We start from the raw sequence: 24,825 nt of genomic DNA, 5'->3' as shown, positions 1-24,825 counted from the left end.
TATTGGTTTGTACGCGATCCATCGCACCAGCACATGACACAAATCACGTCACACTCAAAAAATATTATTTCTTAAAAGTTATTATTTCTCCACTACTGGCTCATTTATCAAACGGGTGCTTTCTCTTCGTCCGTTGCCCTCACAGATTCCTGCAGCTAAGCTTGGATGTACATTTACATTCCAATAAAGGTTATTGATGACATGCCTCTGAAGTTTGACTTTTTGCACCATTACAATACTTACAGGCAACTAGTCATCATATCTTCCGCTCCATGAAACACGTTAATGCTCAGTAGTACACATATATGGTTTTTTAATGTATTTGCATTGTACTAAAATGCGTTCATTTTCAGTGGGCACATATCCGGCTGAAACAGGTAGCCTAGTGCATCCCACATTTTTCAACATTAACATTTTAATATAACATTATAGTCATTATGGCCTTTAGAAAAATGTTTTTTTGAGGAGGTGGGGTAGTGCACAATAGGCCCCTGTGCCGCGGCCTAAGCTTTTGTCCTTAATGGCATTTTTTTTCCTTCCATTACTTTTACTTTTATACTTTAAGTAGTTTTGAAACCAGTACTTTTACACTTTTACTTGAGTAAAAAACTTGAGTTGATACAGAACTCTTCAACTTCTACAGAAGTCTTTTTAAACCCTAGTATCTATACTTCTACTTGAGTAATGAATGTGAATACTTTTGACACCACTGGATAAATGCAACATTAAATAATGAAGCTCTATAATGTAAGTAGTGATATTTACAATAGTAAAAATAGTCAATACACAACATATCCTCAGGTTGCTTTAATTACATTAGACCAAAGGTTTACTTCGAGGAGGCAAGGGAGGCAGTGCCTCGTCAAAAAAAAAAAAAGAAGAAAATAATCCATAGTAGCCAGGGCTCCACACAGAGATCAGATCTCACCATCATCCAGTCTGTCTGGAATGACATGAAGAAACAGAACAAACTGAGACAGACTAAATCCAGAAGAGCTGTGGCAACGTCTCTAAGATGCTTAAAGAGACTTATATGCGCAAGTGCACATAGGGCATGGTCACACCAAATGTTGATTTAAAGGGGTCCTATTATGCTTTTTCACTTTTTGAATTTTAGCACTGGCTAAAATTCTATCTAAAATGGCTAAATGGCTAAACTGGCTAAAATTCTTTAAAAAGCACTGGCTGTTGTCAGACTCCTTGTGTAAACAAAAATTTCACAGGATTATTACAATTAATGGCAAAATGAATGTTTGGAAATGTAAACTGATTTTTCCTACTGACAGCAAAGGATAGAAATAACTGATTTAGAACCATTTTTAGCTGGTGAAAATACTAGTGTTCTAATCATTTTAGTCACCACTGAATAGTGCTTTATACTATACAGACTGTTTCAGTGACATGAGTGACGTGTAGCCAAGTATGGTGTCCCATACTCTGAATTTGTGCTCTGCATTTATCCCATCCAAGCGCACACACACAGCAGTGCCTTGCTCAAGGGTCTCACCTCAGTCGTGGTACTGAGGGTGGACGAGAGCTCTGTACATTCACTACCCCTACCTACAATCCCTGCTGGTACTGGAAGCGGTGACCTTTGGGTTACAGGTCCCACTCTCTAACCATTAGGCCATGGCCACTTCATTGGTTGGTGACGTAACGACCAGGAAGCTTAAAAGCACGTGAGGTGCAACCAGCATTAGCTTCTAGGAATGAAGCTAGCTCTAGTAGGGATGCCGGAAGTATGGCCCTGAGACGCAGCATCTCGTTCCCTCGGGGAACCATGGTTACATACGTAACCTGGGAAGTTCCCCTTCAGGAACTCGAGCTGCATCGGAAAACGCTATGGGAATGAGATGTCCATGCCGCCAGACTTGCAAATCCCTGCCTAGTGAGCTTGCAAATCTAGGTCATAGAACCTGACGAACGTGAGGGGCGTAGACCATCCCTCAGCATTGCAGATGTCCTGCATAGGCACACCTGCCAGAAAGGCCTTGGAGGCCGCCACACTTCTAGTTGAGTGAGCCTTGACCCCCAATGGTGAGGGGAGATCAGAGGACTCGAGCCTATGGAACAGCATCCTGATCCACCACTTAGAATAAGCTTCTCTGGCCGGAGGCCTCAGTCTCAGTGCACCTTGGAGGAAACGTGTAACTAGGGGGTGGCTGCCCACTGACTGGCCACAAGGAGGGGCATGGTAGGTCACAATGGCCGCCACGTAGACCTTTAAGGTGGAGTGGGTCAACCCTGTGGAGAATTGGGCCTGCAGGAACTCCAGCACTGTACCAACCGGGCAGTTAACTGGTTCGAGCTGGCGGTCTCCACACCATGAAGTGAAGAGTTTCCACTTCAGGGTGTACAGTTTCCTTGTTGAGGGAGCTCTGGATTGGAGGATGGTCTCAACAACCTCGGTTGAGAGACCGGAATTATGAGCTGTGCCCCCGCAGGGGCCATACCCACAGCTTCCACAACTCCAGGCGGGGGTGAAGGATCATACCCTCCACCTGTGAGAGGAGATCCCTCCTGACAGGAATCTCTCATGGAGAGCCATCGAGGAGAGAAATCAGGTCTGAGAACCATACTCGGCCTGGCCAGAATGGGGCTACTAGCAGGGACGGACCCCGTCCCGGCGCACTCTCTCCGGAACTCCCGAGAGCAGAGCGATCTGAGAAAAGGTGTACAGACTAAGCCTCGGCCTAGTCTGTACCAAGGCTTCCAGCCCCAGTGGAGCTGGATGAGTCAGAGAGAAACAGAGGGGACAGTGCAATGTGAGTTGCAGCAGGTCCACCTGAGTCTGGCCAAAAAACTCTCCATATCTGCTTCACCACCTCGGGGTGAAGCATCCATTCCCCTGGCCTCGGCCCCTGTCTCAACAGGATGTCTGCTCCCATATTGAGATGCCCAGAAATGTGAACTACTCTCAGTGAGAGGAGTTTGCCCTGGGACTACATAAGGATCTGGTACGCCAGACTGTAAAGGGGAAACGAAAACAGACCTCCCTGGTGGTTGATGTAAGAGACCACTGCTGTGTTGTCGGTGCGCACCAACATATGGTTATCTCTTAGGTCCGGGAGGAAGTGTTTCATTGCTCGAAACACGGCCAGCATCTCCAGGCAGTTGATGTGCCACGTGAGATGGCAACCGATCCACAGATCCAGAAGACAGGAAGACAGGCAGAGCATCGAGCCCTCTCTCCGAGGGGAAGAACCCGCGGGGCAGGCTTCCGATCCCAGAGAGCAGGCGCTGGATCTGATGGGAAAGGAAGAAGATGGGGGCTTGCCCTTCTTCATTCCCTCCACCTGATCCATCAACGATTCACACGAGGCCAGCTGCTCACAATGCGGGCAGTCAGCCCCCTCGAGAGCCAACTCTGTATGCTTCGCTCCCAAGCAGTCCACGCACAAAATGTGTGTATCCCCGCTTGTGATGTAGCGTGGGCAGGGAGGGGCACACAATCTGTAACGTGAACTGCTTTCACCCTTATGTTTAGCCTTTGCCTTGGCTTTAGACATACTGGAGCTTTATATGTTACTGGACTTGTAACTTGACAAACAACATTAAATAAATAAGGGTAATGTTTCGGGAGGAGCATGTGCAGATAATTAACACGGCCAATTCATCATCAGTAATCACACTGTCTATCCAACCAGCACGAGAGAGAACCCCTATAAATAATCAAAGCAGTCTTACCTTCATCATCTCTAGTCATTCAGCATCCCTCCAACATCCCGACTCCTCACCTTCAGCCCGCTCCTACCAGAGGACGTGGAGGAGCACTCGGGGGGGAAAGCTCTGGGTCCAAGCTATATGCTGAACTCAGACCCCTCTCCCCTGACAAGGGGAGTACCCTGGGCTCGGGAGTAATTACCAAGCTCGGAGCCCTCTCCCTGGACAGCACGCCAAATACACATAACCTTTACTCAGTTTATTATATGTAAGTGTGAACTCGTGAAACATAGATCGAACTAACCTCACGTGCTTTTAAGCTTCCTGGTCGTTAAGTCACCCGCCCATGACATCTTGCCCATCGTTTGGATTGCTTACTCATATGATTTAGAGCATGGTATCGCTGAAGGCATTCCCCTAGCATTTTCAGACACAGCTCTAGTTCTATGTGAAATAAGACATTGAGCACCCCCATATAGCCAAAATGGCATGATCATAACACTTCGGCGAAGATTCGACTGTGAGATTGGTAGTCAAAGTTCCTCCTACCAAAGCATCGAATCTTCGACTATTCGGGATCACCCCTATTGCAAGGTTATATTATTTCTCTCTGATAGGATCAATCTTGTAAGTAAAGAAATTCATTAAGTGATTAATACTGTGCTGAAATGTCTGCAGCTGTTGATGCTTTATTTTTCATTTATTTTGCCACTGTATAAACACCTAGGATTGTGTTTTTCTTTTGAATAAGTGAAAAAGATAGATTTCATAATTTTGCTATTTAATTTTTTTACGTCACAGTTAAGCAAAGAAATGGGCCTATATGAAACACAATCCAAAGGGTCCTTATCTTTTTTTAAGGCGAGACACGGCAGGCAAAAACATCGTTTTTTTTTTATTGGTCAATTTTGAGATTTTTGGATATTTGTCTTCAATAACATGTCTTCTTTCAGACTTGTGGTGAAAAAAAGTCCGAAATACACATTTAGGTCTTTATTTTACTGCACTTTGTCTGTTTGCGTCTGTAGATTTCTCATAAATTCAACAAAAGTTGGCGTTCTAAATCAACATACTGCTCCGCGATCTCTGCCTGTACCCAGTCATCACGTATACTGCTGGAAAGCTCTCTCTCTTCTGTACAATGCTGTCGGATCCAAATATGGTCATTTCCTTTTTATCAGCAACCAATCGTGAAAGTAAAAGAGGGGATTTAACTCTAAATGCGCAATCTCATTGGCTGAAGACAATTTCTGACAACGTGATTCGTTCAGAATCGTCACATGACATGGTATGCTTTGACGCTTCCTTGTTTGGTTAAGCTTTCCGCGGGATCTTTTGAGTGAATTAATTAAAATGACTTCGCGTCAATCATCGAAAAGAGTACAGCAGTTGTCACTTGCAAGGGGGAAAAGGAAAATTAGTGATGGATTACCCAGTGAAATGCCCTCGGGAAGCGCATCTGAACGTAAGCTGTCGATGGGAGGTTTAGAATTTCTAATGTCAGAAATAGCCCAATACGTGTGGCTGTTACCACCTTGTTGCATAACATTACTGTAACAATATTTGTTTTTTATGGATTAAATTATTTATTTATTTATAAGATTTATAAGAATAGAATAAAGTGCCATCTCATTCATTATGTTGTGTTGCGGTGGTCAGTTTTACTTTTACAGTACAGATTTCTGTGTGCTGTATCTATAAAAACAAAACAAATGAACAGTTATTGATACAATACACATTTCATTTTAGCGGCAGAAATTGAGAGAGGTCTTGAGTCACTTCACAGGACCAGGGAGCAGGTCAGGCAGGCCTATGCAGATATTGATGCAGATATGGCAGAGTTGCTGAGAGAGGATGCAGATGCGGTGATAGATATCAGTGTGTCTTTTGATGGCACTTGGCAGAAAAGAGGGTTCACATCAAACTATGGGATCGGGGTGTGCATCGATATTTTTACGGGACTGGTGATCGACTTTGAGGTTCTATCCTCCTATTGCCATGCTTGTGCCCTTTAAGAAGCTGCCAGGCATGAGGGAAAGATTACAGATGAGGAAATTGACAGCTGGAGAGAAACGCATGACTGTGCACAAAATTTTAGGGGCTCAAGCAAGGCTATGGAGCAGGAGGCAGCGAAGAGGATGTGGGCCAGGTCTGTGAGTCGCCACCAGCTGAGATACATTCAGATGCTGTCAGATGGGGACAGTGCTGCATTCAGGGAGGTGGTATCCCTCAACCCATACCCTGGGCATGAGGTAGTAAAATTAGAATGCATCAACCATGCCCATAAGCGTATGGGCACAGCACTACGAAAATTAAGTGTTGAACGCAAATTGGGGGGGAAGGGTCTGGGAAAATTAACGGCCAAAAAATGTAAAACATTACAAAATTATTGCAGGAGGGCAATTTTAAATAACCAGGGTTCCATAGAGAAAATGAAAAATGAGATCTGGGCTGGTCTCCTCCATAGCATGTCCTGTGACGAAGTCCCCTTGCACACCAGGTGCTACCTGTCCTGGTGTTGGTATAGGAGAGCGGAGGAAAATGGAGAAACTCCAGAGAGCCACAGGCTCCATGCAGGAAACTTTTTGTCTCGGGAGGTGGGCCAGAAGCTGATACCTGTATACCACCGCATGTCAAGTGACAGCCTGCTGCAGCGCATGCAGCATGGTGGCACTCAAAATGCGAATGAGTGCCTCAACTCCGTCATTTGGGCCCGCTGTCCAAAAACAGTGTTTGTAGGTAAGAGTAGAGTTGAGGCAGCTGCAAGTATGGCCATTTCAACTTTTAAGACTCTGAGCACAGCTAAAAAGCTGAAAAGGCATCAGCAAGAGAGGGGTGAGGGGCCTACATATGGTGCAGGCATGGAGAGCTAGGCTTTCAACCCTCATGGGTGAACTTTGTGTTCCGATGGACATAGATGACTAGAGTTGCAGTTCTGATGATAAGTTTGTGTCTGTATTTGTGGTTCTCTGTGGTTAGTTGAAGGTCTTATTTGGCAATGTTGTTTTATTCAGTTGTCATTGTTCATGGTCTACATTGTTATAGTGACGTGACGTGACGTGACGTGAGATACAGCCAAGTATGGTGACCCATACTCGGAATTCGTGCTCTGCATTTAACCCATCCAAAGTGCACACACACAGCAGTGAACACACACACACCGTGAACACACACCCGGAGCAGTGGGCAGCCATTTTATGCTGCAGCGCCCGGGGAGCAGTTGGGGGTTCGGTGCCTTGCTCAAGGGCACCTCAGTCATGGTATTGAGGGTGGAGAGAGCGCTGGACATTCACTCCCCCCACCTACAATTCCTGCCGGCCGGAGACTCGAACCCGCAACCTTTGGGTTACAAGTCCGACTCTCTAACCATTAGGCCACGACTTCCCCGAAACATTTACTTGGCCAGTTGTTTTGCTTGTTAGCAATGTTTTCATATAAAAATGTGTGGATTTTTACAATATAAATCTTTAAAGCCCGTTTTCTCAAAATGACTTTTCTCTCATACTCCAAGTCCGAAATCTCCACTTCAGTAGCACCTATATACACCAAACTTTCCAGTCTTGTACCTAGTTATATTATGAAGACAATTTCAGAGGGATTTGTAAATATATTATTCCTAGCCTGATTTATATAACATTTTATTCCAAAAAACATGGCGAAAATACATTTTTTAAGGCTATTGACAGTATATTCTGATTTACAGGATAACAAAAGTAGATATCCATAAATCCTTCAGTAATTTTTTTCCCATCTAATATGTGAACACAATGAAAAAAGAATTTTGGGTCCCACTTTATATTAGGTGGCCTTAACTACTATGTACTTACATCAAAAAATAAGTACAATGTACTTATTGTGGTCATATTGTATTGCAAAACACATTTGCTGCTATTGTGGTGGGATACGGGTAAGGTTAGGTGGTATGGGTAGGTTTAAGGGTGGGTTACGGTGTAAGGGATTGGACAACAGTGTAAATATAAATGTAATTACAGAAATTAATTACAGATGTAATTACATATAGGTATTTTAAAAAATATAAGTACAATGTAAAAACACGCATGTACACAATAAGTGCATTGTACCAAATGATTAATTGAAATGTAAGTACATAGTAGTTAAGGCCACCTAATATAAAGTGGGACCGAATTTTGAACCTGGCTTTATCCAATTCTGAGATTTCGTTTTTTAAAATATATGCAAATTAGTGCATATTTAATTAGATAATGCCTAATTTGCATATTTAAACATAAAATTACAGAAACTTTGTAATACATTTTTTTCTCATCTTAATGTAGGTAATCAACTGGGAAAGTTTCATGGTGATATCTGCTAGTTAAAAATTTTACCCTATTCACCTGTAGTGTCTCGCCTTAAGCAATAAAGAGATACATGCTTGATTTAATGTTGGGGGAAGAGTTCCAGTCTTAAAAGACTCAGAAAAGGAGCAAGCTGTACAGAGAATGTTTTATAAAATTCTGATGGAAAACTGTCAGGTGCTGGGGATTTCCCAGATTGTAAGAAAGCAATGGCAGCTATCACCTCCTCCTGTGAGATTGGTTATTCTAAAAGGTTACAGGCATCAGATGATAAGGTGGGGACATTTAATCGACCAAGAAAATCTTCAACATCCCCCCCACAGAAAAAAGTCAGCAGCATACAAAGTAGAGTAAAAATCTCTAGGCTTTTCATTAAGAGTACTTTGATTAGTTGTTATCTCTCCATTATCTAAACGAAGAACACTTATAATTTGTTTTGCCCGGAACCCGCACAACTGATTAGCCAATACTATCCCAGATTTCGCCCCACTTTCATAAAAAACACTCCTAGTTCTACTCAAAAGGCCCTCTATCTTATTGGTCAAAAGTAATTCGAGCTCCGACTTCAATTTAAGACGCTTTTTATACAGATCTGGTATGGGAGACCTAGCATATTGTTCATCCAACCTAGAAATCTCATTAGCAAGAGATATTTGCTTTTCTTTGGAATTTTTTATTTTAGTAGTGGCATACAAAATAATTTGGCCTCTTAAGAGCCTCCCACACTATGGAGTCTGAAACATCTAGTGATTTATTAACGCTTAGAAAAAAAGAAATCTGGTCAGCAACAAAGGAAATAAAATTCTCATCCACCAAAAGTGAAGTATTGAAACGCCAGTTCCTCCAAGGGGAAGACAAATAAAAAAAAGTCAGGTCAAGAATAAGAGGAACATGGTCCGATATTATAATACTTTGGTACGCACCGGATTGAACTCTAGAAATTAGGGCGTTATCCAAGATGAAATGATCAATCTGAGAGTAAGAATGATGGACATTTAAATAAAAAGGAATATTGAGGGCATACAAATTTCCTAAAATTAAATTCTTATTGCATAAAGTGCCCGAGACATTGTATAACGTCCATTCTTATCAGATATATCATTTGGAACAAAGGGTACATCCTTATCTTTCAAAAAAGCTACACCTCTTGACTTTGCCTGAAATGAAGAATGAAAAATCTGCCCGTTCCACCTACAAATGAGGCGAGATTGTCAGTACTACGTAAATGGGTTTCTTGCTAGAAGGCAACCTCTGCTTTGAGCTGTCGAAGATGAGCAAGAACTCTGTTTCTCTTCACCAAATGATTTAAGCCCTTTACATTCTAAATGTTCCAGTGTGACCGCGCTCTGAACTACGTGTGTAATCTGTCGAATGGATGGGCAAGACGTCACAGCCAGGTGACGTAATTGACCAGGAAGCTTAAAGGCATGTGCGGTGGAACCGGTGTCAGCTTCCAGGAGTGAAGAAAGCGCTCACAAGGATGCCGGAAGTATGGCCTCGAGACGCAGCATCTTGTTCCCTTCGGGGAACCATGGTTACATGCGTAACCTGAGACATTCCCCTTCAGGAACTCGAGCTGTGTTGAAACGCTTTGGGAACGAGGTGCCCACGCCGCCAGACTTTCAAAATCCCTGCCTAGTGTGGATGGAGCACAGCTAGGGCGAGAGAACAGAAGAGCCAGGGGTCGCTCGTATTTCTAGGCCATAGAACCTGACAGAGGTTAGGGGCGTAGACCATCCCGCAGCATTGCAGATGTCCTGCATAGAGACACCTGCCAAAAAGGCCTTGGAGGCCGCCACACTTCGGGTCGAGTGAGCCTTGACGCTCAGAGGCGAGGGGAGATCAGAGGACTTGTAGGCAATGCAAATGGCATCCACAATCCACCGACTGAGATTCTATTTAGTAGCAGGCAGACCTCTCTTAGGGGGACCATAGCATACTAGCAGTTGGTCCACCCTTCTCCACAGGGCTGTTGCCATGGCAACGTGTCAAGATAGCAAAATGTCTAATTTTCTTGTATCTTTAAAGTGCAGCTTCCAAACACACAAAAAATTACATACAGAAAGCAAGTAATTCTGAGGAAATATGATTAATTTCATGAGTATGCAATATACTATGGATAGCAGAAAATAAAAAAAAACTATTAGACATCTGATGTCACTATGCCTCTGTGTGTGGGGGCGGGGGTGAGGGTGTGTGTTGAGAGACTTTTGAACATCTCTTTAATCACTAGAAAAAAAATCAATTAGTATGTATGAATGTATTTATTTATTTATTTTTGCTTTACAGATTAAGAAATTTCTTAGGCCTTATCCTTTTCTGTCAGTTTTAGGGACCAAAAAAAAGTCCCTTTATTCACAGGGCTCATACACTCATCCTTTGTCCCTTTATTTATAGGGCTCATACACTCATCCCTCTCAGGTGCGGCAGTACCTGTGTCCGTCTCGGCCAGGTCCCATTTATGGGACGGTCCAGGAGGGGTGTGCAGCTTTTACCCAACCGATACGGAATTTATTTATTTTCTCATACAACCACAGTCATTCACACAGACACTGACACATTCATTAAAATAGACTACACTACACTCTTCCTGAGTGACCTGTCAGTTTTACCTGCTCTTTCACTGATACACTTCCTCAACACAGTAAAAAAATCTGCTTAACGTTTATTGTTATCCTTCAAGGCCCACTAAACAATAAACACAGACCATTGCATGCAATTAGCTATTTTTTTATTTTTCTTCTTTAAATTTGGAAGAGAAATTTTAAGTGTCCTTACCACCAAGGGCAGACCAGCAAACAACACAAACTAATTATATAAGCTTTATTATCAGAGACAATGAAGCCGAGAAAACTTCAGAATCTTTTTCTGTACCCTCTTTTATACAGTTTTTCCTCTAGGCGTGTACAATACATTTCATACATATAGTTGACCTTTTTTGGCTGTCTCTAGTCTACCACCAAGATGCAGACAGGAGACCTTAATTTTATGCTCCGTGAAAGTAAGGGCCCCATTATATATTTTGTGTAATGTCAAAACAGGACACACAGCATCACCATATGTCTGCACGTTCCATTCATGCAGGCCTCTACACACAGGCAGATACAAGATTATAATAGTTGGATAACTTGATACATAAATGGCTTATTTACATTGATTAAACTTGATTTATATTTTGATTAATAAAACTCTTCTTCACAAATCAGTCATTCAGAGAACAAATTGTATTTTTGAACATGAAAAATTTACTGAGGTCCAGACCTTGGTGACCTCATAGCTGGCTACGGGCCTCGGTCTCTATGCTGAGATTTATCTGACTTCTGTGACATGAAGCGGCTAGCAGATGGTTAGTTAAGCCAGTCTGTCTGTTTCCTGACCTGGGCCCTAGTAAGTCAAGTTCTAACACTAAGTTCCAAGTTCTAAGACTATATGCTATATTTCTAGAGTGAAGGGTAGTATCACCCCAGGATGGATGAAGATCTTTTTAACAGGTCAGGTTTTCCCAAAACCTTGTCAGATTCTCAGAAGAAATCAATTCAAAATTCAGTTTAAACCCTTTTTGAGCACTCCCAAACACTGTACGATAACTGTTGTATTTTGGTGTAATTTGCATACATATTTATTTCTGAAATGCTGTCAAGTATTTAAAAGAACAATACTTCATAACTGCTCCACCACAGAGACTGGGAGCAGAAAGAAAAGAAAAGCACGTAAACATTCGAAATGGGTCTTTATTATGGCAGCAGCAGGTATTCAATACAATTTTAAAATGTGTATTATAAACAGATATATATATTACTATATCGTGTATAATTATATACAACTATAGTGCGTCTATTTTCCTATTTTTAAACAGGAGATTTAAATAATCAAATAATAAATAGGATTACATATTATAAAATATGCTTGGAATAATAAGAATACTTTACATAAGTATTTTTAAATACATTTTACACAATAATAAGAATAAATTTGTAAATAAAATTCATTTTATTGCTGTAGGACTCGCTAAGCTAGTTGCAGCTGAAGCCATATCTAAAGCCCTTGCATTCTTACTATTCTCGATTAAAGTTCAGATGCGTGTCTCTAGTCTTGAAATCTGCTTTTATCACTTGTAAATCCCTCACCATTGACAGAGAAGGCTACACTAAACTTGTGGCAAGCAGTGCAAGTGACAACAACCAGAAAAGAAGCCATGAATCACAGTTATTGTTAGTGTTCATTGTTGTTTTAATGGACTCGTGAAAGATGGAGCAAGACAGAGAAAAAAGAAGGCAAAGCACAAATTACAAATTAACAGGCTAATGAAATGCAAATGTGCTGCACTAGTGGTTTAGATGAAAAAGCTATTGGTCAAATTAATTTGATAGGCAGTACAGGGTTATATCAGATATATGGTGATAAAGTTATTTAGCCATTTAAACAACAAGGAGCTAGTAATGAGCTAACAATGAGTAAGACTCTAGATTCTAAAATTTCTTTTAGATTCTAAAAACAAAGCTACATAAAACTACAATCACAGACTACTCGGCCAAACTTCCAGTTTCTCTCTGCCTCGCTGCCTATTAAAAATAACAGCTGAACATCTGTTCACAAATAAAATATAACTTGATGAGATTTTTACTTAGTTGTAAATGTAATATTCAAATAGAAAATAGAACTGTATTTCTTGCTTTGTATTTTTTGTTTTTTACCTGGAAAATGTGACAGCATTAAGTATAACTAGGACATGAAATTACTAGCGCTGTCAAGCGATTACATTTTTTAACCCTTGTGCATCAATAAAAAAATTTACACTTAGATCCATAGTGGACAAAAATGTCCGTGTCAGAAAACGGTCATAAAAATTGGAAGCTTGGGAGCACAGTCTTAAGTTTGGTCTCATTTTAAAGAAGACCCATGGCAAATTATTGTTGAAGTAAAAAACGTTTAAAAAGTGAAACCAAAAAAAGTTATACAGGTTTAAGTTAATGAAAATGATTTATGAACAATATTTTATATTTTATTTTATGAATATTTTATATATGAAACATGTTGAACTGTAAACCTGCTAGAAAATCAAAGCCATAAATCTAAACAAGTTGTGTTCTAAATTTGAGGTTGATATCTTAAAAAAATGAACTTTCAGTAAAATTTTGTTTGGGATTAGTACCAAATTTTCCCCATTAGATGCCAGCAAAACTCCGCTGGTGCACACAGTGGTTGGATTTGTGATTTGCAGTAGAGTTTCTCTCTCTCAATTTTTACAAGAACACACACGTACACACACACAATTTTATTTTTATGACACACATACAAACCACACTCTGACATCTATACCAACACAATTATAGCTGCATTATTTATCCAATTGGCTCTATAATATGCAGAAGCAGAAAACAGGAATAAAGCAAGTATTTGCTTTATAGACCCTTTATAGACCAAACCTGAAAAAATGTCACCATCTGGTAAAAATTTTTTTAATTTGAAGCCTTGCCAACACAATGAAAGCCTATTAACAAAAATTGCATAATTTTACAGTTAAACGGCACTGCGATTAAAAATAGCGGTTTTAATGAGTTTCAGTGGGGACATATTTGTCCAAAAGGCGCTGAGAGGAACAATTGTGTGTAATGCATAAAACTTTTAAGCTTGGGAGCACAGAGTTAAATTTGGTCTCATGTTAAAGAAGACCCATGGCAGATTAATATTGAAGTAAAAAAAAAAGTTAAAAAAATGAAATTTAAAAAAAAGTTAGTTATAGAACTTTAAGTTTATGAAAATGCTTTATGAACAATATTTTATATAAAATATATATTTTATGTTACATGTTGAACTCTCAACCTGATAGAAAATCAAAGCCATAAATCTAAACAAGTTTTTTTGAGGTTTGATACCAAATTTGAGGTTGATATCTCAAAAAATTAGCTTTCAGTAAGATTTTGTTTGGGCACTGTATCTGCAAAACTCTGCTGGTGCACACAGTGCTTGGATTTGTGATTTACGGTACAGTTTTTCTTTCTCAAATATTACAAGCACACACACACATTTTTTTATGACACACATACAAACCACACTCTGACATCTATACCAACACACCCACACAATTATAGCTGCGTTATTTATCCAATTGGCTCAAAATATGAGGAAGCAGGAACAGGAATAAAGCGAGTATTTGCTTTATAGACCCTTTATAGACCAAACCTGAAAAAAATGGCACCATCTGGTAAAAAAAATTGTAACAAACTAAATTGTGAAGCCTTGCCAACAGAATGAAAGCCTATTAACAAAAATTGCATAATTTTACAGTTAAACGGCACTGCGATTAAAAATAGCAGTTTTAAGGGGTTTCAATGGGGACATTTTTGTCCAAAAGGTACTGAGTGCTTCACTTTTTTGTACCTAGTGTAAAATAGATATAAAGGAAATGGTGGAATATTAAAATTCCAATAAAAATACACACCTGAGCCAAAATTTATGCAAACACAGGCATAATTATACAAGTAAAATAAATAAAAATATTAAATGGACAAAAATGTTCATAAGGTTGCACAAGGGTTAATATAATAACATGATGTAGTGATTAATTAATCCTAAACTAATCACACAATAAATTTGACTAAGAAATTATCCCCAAAAGGAAACTTCAGTTATTATTGTGTTCAATTTTGTTAAATGAAAAAAGCAAATAGACATTACAAAATACATATATTATTTCATTCAACATAGAATGTATTAAACATAAAATGTTAGGCTACAATGGCCATTTTATTTCCCCCCTTAGAAGATGCATCTGCATTAATATTTAGATACAGGCATTTATTGCAGCTCAGATGTGGCATGTATGCATTTACACTGCAATTACAATTACACAAATAATAACATGAGATTAATGATTTTTAAATGGGTATTTAATAGTTCACCTTAACTATCCCAATAATGGGATATTTCACCCAAAATGAAAATTCTGCCATCATTTACTCACTCTCGTGTCAGTTTAAACGATATTCAAACTGTATTACTGACTTTCTTCTGTGGAACATAAAAGAAGATAATTTGAGAATTGTCTCAGTATTTATTTTTATTTTATTTTATTTATTTTTGTTCATACAGTGGAAGTCAATGGTGAAAAAAACAGTTTGGTATTCTTCAAAATATCTTCTTTATGTTCCACAAAAGAGAGAAAGTCATACAGGCTAGAAACGACATGAGGGTGAGTAAATTACAGAATTCTCTCTCTCTCCCTCTCTCTCGCTCTCTCTTATTAATATGGAAATTTTAAATATATGTTTAATGAAATGATACTCTAAATAAGAAACGAAAAACTGCCGGTAGGTGGCGCTAAATGTCTTTATTAATGCAAGTATATATTGCTGCAGCTCGGAGACCTCCAAGTGGGAGGGACGTATGCCGCAAGTAGGTTGGGACATCTCCAAGACGGAGGGTAGGTTTAGGGTTGGGTTTGGAGTAGGGCATATTAACAAGGCCCAAACCATTTGGAGCTGACCCGCCCATTCGGAGCGGGCTCCGACCTCCGTTTATACCGATTATATTTATCTCGATTAATGTGCTATTGAGTCACTTATTTGTTCAATGACTGATTCATTCAGGAAATAATTAAATGGCTCTCGCTGCAGGCATCTGCTTGCATTCAGCACCTCTTAATGTGGACTGAGAGCCCATCCAGTTGGCACATGACATACATTAGTTTATGTATTATTGAATATGTATTTACTATGGACAATAGTACATTTACAAAACTAACCTAATTAATAAATGCTGTAAATGCTGTTATTTTCATTGTTAGTTCATTATTTCAAATGTATAACTATAACAGGCTCTCAAAGTGAGACAGGAGTACACCTAAAAAGCAGGGTTTAATGCAAAACAAGATCTTCTCAAATAAATAACACCAAAACACAATGAACAACACCAAGGAACAAAAAAGAGAAATAGCATACAAAATCCAAAGCACTAAAGATCTAACTCCAAGTAAGACCACATACAACAAAAAATGGCAGACAAAGATGGCTGAGATTCTGTACACTATAACACTATGTTAAGACATACCTTAAGAACTAATAAGACCAACTAACATTTAGCCAAGGAACACTGAGTCTTATTTTTCGGCTTCAAATAAGACCAATCTATTTTTCAACCTTAATGTTATGTAACCAACCGACTGAGGTAGAGCCAGGAGAGGTAGAGACCCAGGCAGAGCCAAAGACCCAGGGTGACACTGCTGGTCTGGATGGCTAAGGCGGAGCCACAAGCTTGGAGGACAGTGGTGTAGCCAGACCGAGCAAGGACAAAGGAGGAGCTGGAGGGAATGGAGAGCCCAGTGGAGCTGAAATGGTGGAGGACTAAGGCGCCTGTAATGAGAACAATGTGACACCTAACCAAGGCGGAGGTGGAGGGCAGGTTGAGGTGGAGTCCTTGGCTTAGAGCCCTGAGGTGGATCAGGGGGATCTGAGCACCTTGGTTGGGCTGTGAACCAGGCAGTCTGTGGCAGATGGGTGTCAGAGGAGGAGCTTGACCAAGCCAGTGGGAAAGAGGAGCCGGGGTGCTGGCAGGACCAAAAAAAATGACTGGGGACTAACAGATTCTCTGGGTGAAGATGAGAGAGTGTAGGAACTGGATGGAGCCAGTGGAGACAAGGGAGCTTGGAGTCTGGATGGAACCAGCATAGTTGAAGGAGCTTGGTGGCTGGACAGGAACAGTGGAGACAAAGAAGCTTGGAAGCTGGATGGGGCAAGTGTGAGAGGAAGGACTCCGGACAGGACTGAGAGGCTTCATGGCATGGAAAAGGCTGGGAACTTGATGTCGTTCAGGTTGATCAGCCACTCTGCCATAACTGGTTTCAAAGGATCTTGTTCAATGAGCTAATCTATGGTAACCAGATCTACGGCCAATCTGTAGGATGGTGGTGAGTGTGAAAAACCCTGCTGAGTAAATTACTTGGTCTGCCATTTTGTACAGACTCTCAGGGTGAGACAGAAGTAGAACTCAAAAGCAGAGTGTAATGCTAAACAAAAACATGAGGAACAACAATGGGGAACAAGAAAAATAAAGAGAAAGTAGGCAAAGTCCAAAGCAGTAAAGGTCTACATTCAAGCAAGTCCACATACAAAAAACGATGGCAAATATAGCCTGCTAATAAAGACTGCTAATAGCATTTTAAATAATGTGACTGGTTATAGTGGTACCACACTTAAAGAGAAGAGTCAAAGGTTTTCAAGACATGTTTAAAAGAATACAGTGATCTACTATCTCGAATGCCGCACTTAAATCCAACAGTACCAAAATTGCACAATTTCCAGAATCCACAAATAATAACAAGTCGTTTACCACTCTTAACAAGGCCGATTCAGTGCAATGCTTAGATGAAACCTGACCTTACCTGACTGAAAGGGATCCAATATATTATTCTCAATTAAGTAAGGTGATAACTGATTTAAAACAGCTTTCTCCAATACTTTTGATAAGAATGGCAATTTCGAAATAGGTCTATAATTGTTCAAATCATGCGGATCCAGATTTGCTTTCTTAAGCAGTGGATGAACCACTGCATGTTTAAAATAAGATGGAACTAAACTTGTCTGTAAGGAACTGTTGATAACGGAAATAATATTTGGTGCAACTGTATCCAACACTTCCTTTAATAGTGAAGTTGGTATAACGTCAAGAGAGCAAGTGGTTGATCTTAAACTGGACACTATGTTCAACAACTCAGAGTGCGAGAGAGGATAAAAATGTGAAAATTTAGCAGAACTCGTAGGTAAATACCAAACCTTCTGAGATGGATTCATAACAATCTGTTATTTAATACAAGCTATTTTGTTTATGAAAAAGCTGCAAAACTTCTCACACAGCTCTGGGCTATGACCAATACCGATCCCAGGAGGAGGATTTAATATGGAATTAATGGTAGAAAACAAAAGCTTTGGACAATGAGAATTTTGAGAAATCAGATTAGAAAAATATTTTGACCTTTGCAAGGCAGCTGTCTCTTGAAATTTGACCAGATAATTTTGAAATAATTGATAAGAGATTTGTAATTTGTCTTTTCTCCATTTTCTTTCTGCTCTTCTACACTCCTTCCTTAGAACACAAACTTCTCTATTAATCCAAGGCTGTTTCCTAGATTTTAGCTTCCTGACCTTGATGGGGGAAATTTTTATTAAAATCCCAGTACATGATGTATTAAAACTATCGACCAACCCATCCACATCAGAAAACGGTGTTGTGACACCTGCTGAGAGTTCCGCAAAGACCTTTGTAAACTGTACAGCAGTAGAAGAGTTTATATTAGTTATTATATTAGTTTATATTTATATTATATTATTGGCAGGTGATCAGACAAACCAGCATCACGGACCTCAATGTTTGTTATAGGAAAACCTGATGACATAACAAGGTCAAGTGTGTGGCCCTGCCTCTGTGTAGGACCAGAAATAAATTGCGTAAAACTGAAAAAATCTAAAAGTTAAGTGAATTCTCTTACAAGTGGCTTTTGCGAACAGCGCACATGTACATTGAAATCACCTAGAAGCAGAAAATTATCAGCTTTTTTGGCCAAGATAGATAAAAAATCTGAGAACTCTGTTAAAAAATCCTTATTGGATTTTGGCGCTCTGTAAATCAAGGCACAAAGCAAAGGTTCTGATAAATCCACTTCACAAACTAAAGCCTCAAAACTGGAATAAACATCTATAGGAAGAGGCCTGCATGAAAACACATTCTTAAAAATCACAGCAACCCCCTCACCCCGACTAAAAATTCTAGGTCAACTGAGATAATTGCAATTCGCAAGGCAGAGTTCAGATTAAAAGATAACTTCAGATTCAGATTTTAAAGATAATTTATGACAGATTTATAAATCGTTAGCATATTACTTAATCATTTGTGAATGTATAGTCATGTTTTGTAAATGATTAGTTTATCATCAACTAATCACTTGTAAATAATTTATAACTTAATCTACAAAACATAGTTAAAAATATTAACATATCACTAATTAATCATCTATGAACGCATAGTCATGTTTTGTAAATGATTAGTTAATTAGCTAATTACTTGCAAATGACTTGTAAATGAATTAACAAAACACAAATTTTTAGCATATCACTTATTAATCGCTTATGAATGTTTTGTAAATGATTAGTTCATCATTAACTAATCACTTATAAATTACTTTTTAACTGAACGTTATTATAAAGTGTTACCAAAAAATAAATAAATACTGTCATTACTGGAGTAGGATAGGTCACAAAGGAACCATCTGTTGTATCGTTTATTGCCCAGGAAATGAAGGACGCATTTTGAGGCCACATTTGAAGGAGCCTTCAAATATTCACTGTGGTGATGCAATCGGTCTTCGAGTGCAGACTTTGAGTGTAACAGATGTTTACGTCTACCAATGTTTTTATAAAGTGGGGAGAGAGAGAGAGAGAGATGAACTTGTAGTTAAATGTACTTAAATTGTCAATCAAGCACTAGGAGAATACAAGTACTGAATCGGGATTGCAGATCCCAGATACTCAATATACATGACTCGAATTAAAGCAGGGACAGAAAACACTTGATCAGTTCATTGCACAGATAGGGTGAAGTACAGTTTAAAGATGTGGAAGGTCAAAGCTTCTTTCAGCATGTGAGAACTTTCTGTATTAGGACATGAAAACCTAAGGGCTAAAATAGGACAAACAAGTTGATATACTAATATGTTTCATTGTCTTTCATTGTTTTGTTTTATTTCTGCAAAACTTTATGACTTGTTTTGTGTGCTTTTCATGCTTCCATGTCTATAACCATCCCCACACATCTCTTTCAATGTCTTCTAGGCATTACATTATGTGAGGAAGTAATATTTCAAAATCTTGCATCACCTCCTTTGGCTTCTTTTCCTGTGGAGCGTCTTTCTGAGAGCCTTCCAGGACGCAAGGTGGACTGGAAGAGTGTTGAGAGACTGAAGAAAAGCTGCAGTCCTCAGCAGCAGGCATTACATCTGCTTCGTCTCTGGAGAGAACAAAATAAGGACCAAGACAAACTCCTCAGCATCATCCAAGGTCATCATCTCTGTTTGGCTTATATAGTTTTAACAAAAACTTGAAGGGTTAGTTCACCCAAAAAATGAAAATTCTGTCATTAATGCAATTCAATTTTCACTTTATTGTTGGAATTTCTTCCAAAAATTGTCTCGCATCCCATAGCGTATACGGTCTAACATTAATTCACAGCAGTACGCATTACACAATGCAATACACACACAAAAGTACACATTAGTACACATCCATCTACAGTGCAAAAAGCTTAAGTACCTTCCATACCTTCCACATAATGCAGTCATCCACAGATTAGGATCCAGCAAGGGTCCGGTAATGTCCTTCAGGTGGGCCAGCACCAGTTTTTCAAATGACTTCATGACCACAGACGTTAGAGCCACAGGTCTGTAGTCATTTAGTCCTGTAATTTTGGATTTCTTTGGGATGGGGATGGTGGTGGAGCATTTGAAGCATGAGGGGACTTCGCCCAAGTCCAGTGATCTGTTGAAGATCTGTGTGAAGATGGGGCCATCTGGTCAGCACAGGTTTTCAGACAGGCTGGTGTGACACCGTCTGGGCCTGGTGCTTTCTTTCTCTTCTGCTTCCGGAAGACCTGGCGCACATTGTCTTCACTGATCTGAATTGCAGGTGTGGGGGAGAGGGTGGTTGCTGGAGGTGTTAATGGTTGTGTGGAGAGGTGTTGAGGGCGGGTGTGGGATGTTTTTTCAAACCTGCAGTAGAATTAATTCAGATCGTCGGCCAGTTGTTGATTCTCCACAGTGCTGGGGGATGGTGTCTTGTAGTTCTTGTAGGTCTTGTAGTCTAGTGTCTTGATCTCTTTCAGACCTTTCCACACTGATGCTGAGTCGCTGGAAGTGAACTGAATCCTTGGTTCTTCAGAATAATTCCTCTTTGCCACTCTGATCTCCTTTTCCAGTGTGTATTTGGCCTGTTTATACAAGACTTTGTCCCCCTTCCTGTAGGCATCTTCTTTGGCCTGACGGAGCTGTCTGAGTTTTGCAGTGGACCACGGTTTGTCATTGTTGTAGGTTAAATGAGTCGTGGTAGGAATGCACATATCCTCACAGAAACTGATATAAGATATTACAGTCTCTGTGAGCTCGTCCAGATTGGTGGCAGCAGCTTCAAAAACACTCCAATCAGTAAGGTCGAGACAGGCTTGTAAACCCCACTCTTTCTCGTTGGTCCATTTCTTTATAGTCTTTACTACAGGTTTAGCAGATTTAAGTTTTTGCCTGTAGGTTGGTATAAGATGAACCAGGCGGTGATCAGAGAGCCCCAAAGCTGCCCGTGGAACAGGGTGATATGCATTCTTTATTGTGGTGTAACAGTGACCCAATATATTACTGTCTCTGGTGGGACATGTAACATGCTGTCTGTATTTTGGCAGTTCACGGGAGAGATTTGCTTTATTAAAGTCCCCGGGAATGATTAAAACAGAGTCTGGGTGTTGTTATTCAGTCTCTGTGATCAGATCAGCGAGTTTCTCTAAAGCCAGGCTCACGTGTGCTTGCTGAGGAATTTAAACACTCACGAGAATGAATTACCAAAACTCCCACGGCGAGTAGAAAGGCCTACAGTTAACGAATAGCACTTCTAGATCAGAACAGCACATATTCTTTTTACAGTTACATCTGTACACCAACTTTCATTGATGTAAAAGCATGTCCATCCGCCACGCGATTTCCCCGTTGATTCTGCGTCGTGATCTGCTCTAAACAGCTGAAAGCTCGGCAGATGAAGCGCGGTGTCGGGAATGGCGTCGTTCAGCCAGGTTTCCGTGAAGCACAGAGCAGCCGAGTTTAAAAAATCCTTATTTGTCCGGGAGAGCAGAAGGAGTTTGTCCGTTTTGTTGGGTAGAGAGCGGAGATTTGCCAGATGGATGCTAGGCAACAGCATTCGAAATCTGCGCTGTCTGAGCTTCACAAGCGTGCTGGCTCGCTTCCCCCATCTGCGCATCCTGCGTTTGATCAGCGCCGCTGCTCCGCCAACTACTATGTCATATGCCAGCAAAACATCTGAATAATTGAAAACTGGTGAAATATCGGGTGGTGTGTACTGCCGAATGTCCAGCAATTCGTCTCTGGTGATTGCAGGGATATAACTAAAGACAGGACAAACTAACAAAGACATAAAAACAACTGCGGACAACAGTACTGAGGCTGCCATCAGCGGCACCATCTTGTCTTCAATGGTCAAATGGCCTCATGGGTAGGCCTTGGCCAATGAAACCTGCCAGCTATTCCAGACCTTCAGCCGTCAGTCTGAAGGTCTGGCTACGTGAGACTAAATATGGACTAACCCAGATTTTGGGTTAAAAATTTTATGTACAAATTTAAGCCAACAGCTGGGTTAGTTCATATTTGACCCAAAGTTGGGTTGAAACAACCCAGCATTTTTTAGAGTATATGTCTACAGAATTATTTTTAATAGATATTAAATATGAACTCAAATGCAATGTCCAATGTACTCCTAGGTGTAAACCACTGTGAGAGGAAGGTATCTCGCTGTGCCAGTGTTAAAAGCCTTACTCTGGAAGACCTGTTGACCTTGATGGAGAGTTTACCTGGGGAGAAAGTGAACGAGGAGGATGTTCGAGCCCTGGTCCGCTCCTGTCCCTCACAACGTTACATCTTGCAGCTCCTACACCTGTGGAAGATTCAGAATGGAGGTCAGGACCTGGCCAAAGCTTTATCTTACAGTCTCCACAAACTAAATTTGAAAGGTGCTCGCCGACCTCTTCTCAAAAGTCTGAAGAGGATCATTCGGATTATTAGTGCGTCAACCCTATACCGTATGTATGAGAAGATGATTGTTAACATGATCCAGGACAATACATGTTTCAAAACCAAACTGTACAATGACTAATTATACTTTATCGAAGGACAATTGAAACAAGTTATTTAAATGAAGAGAAGCGATTTATAGTTTTTGACAATTGTGGGCTAAAAGGGGAAAGGGTTAAGTAACTGATTTTTGTGTGGAAATGTAGACTTTTTTTTCCTTCTTTTCTTGTGGCCTGTTATTTTTGTTTTTATATTGGACTGAAACTAAGAATTTGATTCTAAAATGGAAATATAAGCCAAGTTCTACAGGAAAGTCAACTTTAATTTAGAATATTGCTTGACCTGCCAAGTCTATGAAAATAAACCTATATGCTTTAATAAAGTTGTAAATAATGGAATTTGGTCATGAATGTATCATGCAATGGAGAGCAGTTATGTTATATTTAACTGTAATTATATGTTGTCATATTTTGTTTTGTTTATAACTTTTTAAAAAGGAAAATATTATTTATCAATCTGTCAGAAAACTGGACTCTAGAAATGCAGTATATGCATTTGTTTTTGTTTTTATTTAAGGATATAAGTGTAGTTGTGACTGTTTTGATAGATATTGATGTTTATCACCACGTATTTTCATAATTAAAGTATTCTCAAATTTATAAGGTCTGCCACGATGTAAGAAAACATTTTTATACACTTTGTTGTGTTTTATTGTGGATGCTGAAGACAATTTGTCCATACAGGGACCACTATAGTTTAAGGCCCCCAGTTACCATTTAGTCATCTATTGTAAGCCTACCGAAACTTGTACATTTCCCTTGTCACTTAATGTAGTATAAGGCATCTGTCACTAGCGATGGTGGGGGCCTCGACAGACAAGTGCGTAGGGACCTTGCAGGACCATGTTGTGACCCTGTAACCATGACAAGTTTGTGAACTCTTTAAAACTGTTTGCGCTGGATAATCAAGGGAGCTAATAACGTAATCGCAAGTATAATTTGGTCTCTCAGACACCCTTAGATGTGCTTATTGTTTGATGTCCATTTCTCATACTAATACTTTTTTTTTTTTACTGCCAGTGTAAATTTGCTTGTTTTTTCTTTAAAAATGAATTTCTCGTATCAATCACTCTTTGCGTTTGTACGTTATTTGACTCTTCACTATTCTGGTTGTATTATATTCATTGAGAATATGAAGGTATCATACAGAAAAATATTCAAATATAGTAGGAAGCAGTTAGTGTGACCACTGGAAAAATAAGAATCCAACAAGCATCTATGTATAAACACACCCAATCCATTAGAGGAGGAAATGACTAAATAAAACAACTGAGAATAGTAAGATACATGAGAGAAGGTGCATGGTGTACAGAATAAAAGGGCTTGTTTCTGTTTTACAGGTTTAGTATTTACTTTAGATCTTACTTCATCTTTCCAAATCCTTTGGAAATCAAAGATGAGTGATGACTGATGAGTTATGAATGAGAGAATGTTCATCAGATATTTACAAATGGTATTAACAGCACAATTAATTCCCATTAAAATACTAAAGTTTGAACATCTCCCAAGATCCTGCCTCCTGCCTTAGAAACCTAAGTTTGTCAAGATGTACTTAACATCCCAGCTTGTGAAAACTTGTCAATATCAATTCTTAGTTCTTTATTTCCATTTCACTTTGTCATTCCTCCCTTTTTGCTTAAAAACAACTACATAACAGGCTTCTACCTTCCTGTGCAACATTATACTGATTCCAAATTTAGATTGAAGTTTGGTGGTCTGTTGTAGATTTTAGGTTAACTGTTTACTTCTGTTCCTTTACGTGTAAGACATTATTTTAAAAAGTCAATTAATAAGCCAATTAATGAAAGTTAGACTTTTTTTCTTCATTCTCACATGGTACTCACGTGTTATGGCTGTCATTGCTTTCAGTTTCACTGATATTTACCACTGAGAAGTCAAATGACCTTAACAAAGAGCTGTGCATGAACTGAATTTGCATCTATGATATATCAGAAAA

General features: G+C 39.6%; 1 protein-coding gene across 2 annotated transcripts in view; it reads left to right on the top strand.

The window, feature by feature from the left end:
- Window positions 1-23,936, top strand: part of LOC306878411 (tumor necrosis factor receptor superfamily member 11B-like) — a 59,435-nt gene extending 35,499 nt beyond the window's left edge. The window contains exons 4-5 of one of the 2 annotated variants that reach the window (XM_079430759.1): window positions 19,802-20,026; window positions 22,500-23,936. In XM_079430759.1, the coding sequence (XP_079286885.1) occupies window positions 19,802-20,026; window positions 22,500-22,891 (617 nt within the window). In that variant the 3' untranslated portion in view covers window positions 22,892-23,936. The remainder of the gene's footprint in view (window positions 1-19,801; window positions 20,027-22,499) is intronic. The other variant, XM_079430760.1, reaches the window with a different exon arrangement.
- The last annotated feature ends 889 nt before the right edge of the window (window positions 23,937-24,825 follow it).

Source organism: Barbus barbus, assembly GCF_936440315.1.
Source record: "Barbus barbus genome assembly, chromosome: 12".
NCBI lineage: Eukaryota > Metazoa > Chordata > Actinopteri > Cypriniformes > Cyprinidae > Barbus > Barbus barbus.
The sequence above is the reverse complement of the archived record's forward strand: the minus strand, read 5'-3'. Positions and strand labels throughout refer to the sequence as shown.